The 2,267-nt window shown below is 63.7% G+C and overlaps 1 protein-coding gene across 1 annotated transcript in view; it reads left to right on the top strand.

Moving 5' to 3' along the window:
• Positions 1-1,515, top strand: part of PPP1R9B (protein phosphatase 1 regulatory subunit 9B) — a gene marked incomplete at its 5' end in the record, with an annotated part of 11,753 nt that extends 10,238 nt beyond the window's left edge. Inside the window, one exon of the mRNA XM_085316366.1 lies at positions 100-1,515. Coding sequence (XP_085172492.1) covers positions 100-153 — 54 coding nt within the window. The remainder of the gene's footprint in view (positions 1-99) is intronic.
• Between the last annotated feature and the right edge of the window lie 752 nt (positions 1,516-2,267).

The following is a 2,267-nucleotide window of genomic DNA, read 5'->3' as shown; positions in this document are numbered from 1 at the left end:
CCTGCCCCCCATCCTGTGTCCCCCAACCTGTGTCTCTCAGCCCTGTGCCCCCAGCCCCACCGGGCCCCGCTGAGACCTCTCCCCTTTGCTGTTTTTCAGATCTCCGAACTGGAGGCCAAGCTGCAGACTTTGAAAAATTCCAACCCGACTTAAACCACCCTCAAACCGCAGCGAGTTGGAGGGGCCAGGGGCTTCCCCCCTCTCCTCCCAGCCCTGTCCTCACCTTCCCACCCCTTCCCCACTGGGGAGGAGACGAGACCCCCGCCAAGGCCACCTGGTGCCCCCCACCTCCCCTCAGGGGCACAGAGACAGCAGGGGGATCCGGCCGGGGATGCATCTCTGGGGGGCTGCTTGGGGGGGCGGACACCCTGCATTCATGTCTGTGTCCAGTGTGAGTCTCATGGTAATGTGATGGACTGATCGGGGGGGCACAGCCCCCCCGATGCCTCCCCCTCCCCAAACACACCCTCCTCTTGATCCGACCCTCCCCCTGGACACAAATCGAGATGAAGAGCTGGCACCGCCGTTTGACACTGGGGGGGGGGCAGGCAGAAGTGCCCCCTCCCCCTAAATGTGAGCCATACTGGGATGCAAAGGATGGGGGGATAAACTGGAAACATCCCCCCCGCCATGCCCAGCTCCTCCTCTTGGGACTCACCTGGAGCATCAGCTCAAGGAGGCCTGGTTTCCTCCGGGTGCATGGTGCTGGCCAGGCCCCCCCACCCGGCGGACTCGACCCCGGCACCAGGCTCCGGAGCGAGGTGCCCACGTCAGGTTTGGCACATGGTGCCCAGGACGCTTCGGACTTTCGACGTGGGTTTGGGGTGGGGGCAGATCTGCTCTCCCCACTCCCCAAAGTGCCACCACCGTTGGACATAAAGGACATAACAGCCCTTTGCCAACCTCTGCCTTTGCCAACCTCTGTGACAGGCACGGCGGGGGGGACGCTGGCTCCCAAAGCAGCCCCCCCAGGGACACAGGGGCTGCTCAGCACCCTGGCTGCATGGACATGGACATGAGGGCCACAGGGCGGTGAGGCCACCCATGCTGGTGCCACTGGTCTCCCCTAGCAGCCACCACCGGTGTCCCTGAGCCCAGGGCTCTTTCACCTTCCCTTGGCAGAGGGGATATGGGGGGCCCGGGCCCCGTCCCCCGTGCACTTAAGGGACGGGGCTCCCCTCTTCTGCCCCCTCTTCCTCTCTGGTGTGCAAGCGATGCCAGGAGGGGGGTGAGAGACCACGAAGCCTCCCCCTGCCAACTGTAAATACCACCCCCCCCCAAAAAAAAATCACAGTATTTCTCTGGGGCTGGGATTTCCCCCCACTGCCACTGGCCAAGCCCACTGGGTCGCGGGGCCCCTGCCCTGGGACACGTCCCACTCCCCCAATCCCAGGGGAAACCCTTTATTTTTGTTTCTGTTTTGGACCCCCCCCCCCGCTAAGTACTGAGTCTCCGACAGTAACTGGATGTGGGGGCAACTGGGAGCCAGAGCTGGTTATACTGGGATGGGGAGGAGGGGGGCACACAGGGGTGATGGGGAGGGGGGGTCCGACTGGATTGGAGCCACTTTGGGGATGGGGGAGTATTTAAGGGGGGGGTGGGAGCGAGAGCCCTGGGGGGGTCCTGGGGTTATTTAATCTCACACGTATACCTGTGGGTGTATATACTATATATATATGTACGTATGTATGTATTGGTCCTCGTTTTGTAATGCAACGTCCTCTCATCCCGTCATATCGATAAATACAGCCTCATTGTCTCGGTCGGGCCTTATTCCCCCCCGCCGCCCCTGCTGCCTGGCGGGGCTGACTGGGGGCACTGGGAGGACTGGCCAGCCCCGGGGGGGGGGCACTGCAAGGCCAATGTTCCTGTGGGGTACTGGAAGATGGAGGAGGCACTGGGGTATGGTCTAACTGGGAGCACTGGGAGGACTGGTGGACTGGGAGGAGGGGGGGCTCAGGGAGGATTGGGGTACTGGGAAGTCTAGGGAAAATGGGGGGCACTGGGAGGAGGCAGAGGCACTAGCACGCGTGTGCGTACGTGTACACCGCTGTGCGTGGGCCAGCCTGCGTGTATCCGCGTGCATGCGTGTGTGCACATGCCTGCGTGTGCGCCGCGTGTGCACGCGCGTGCATATGAGTGTGTCCGTGCGTGCAAACGAGCTTGGGTGAGCGTGTGCGCGCGCACGCGCGCGCGGTGCGGTGCGGTGCGGGCCGGGCCGGGCCGGCGCTGTCCGTTCAGCACCACGCCGCGGTGCTCGGCGCTGC

The sequence above is a fragment of the Rhea americana genome, unplaced genomic scaffold, assembly GCF_003343005.1.
Source record: "Rhea americana isolate MKP2758 unplaced genomic scaffold, rheAme1 scaffold_468, whole genome shotgun sequence".
Classification (NCBI taxonomy): domain Eukaryota; kingdom Metazoa; phylum Chordata; class Aves; order Rheiformes; family Rheidae; genus Rhea; species Rhea americana.
Note: the sequence above shows the minus strand (reverse complement) of the source record. Positions and strands in the feature narration are given on the sequence as shown.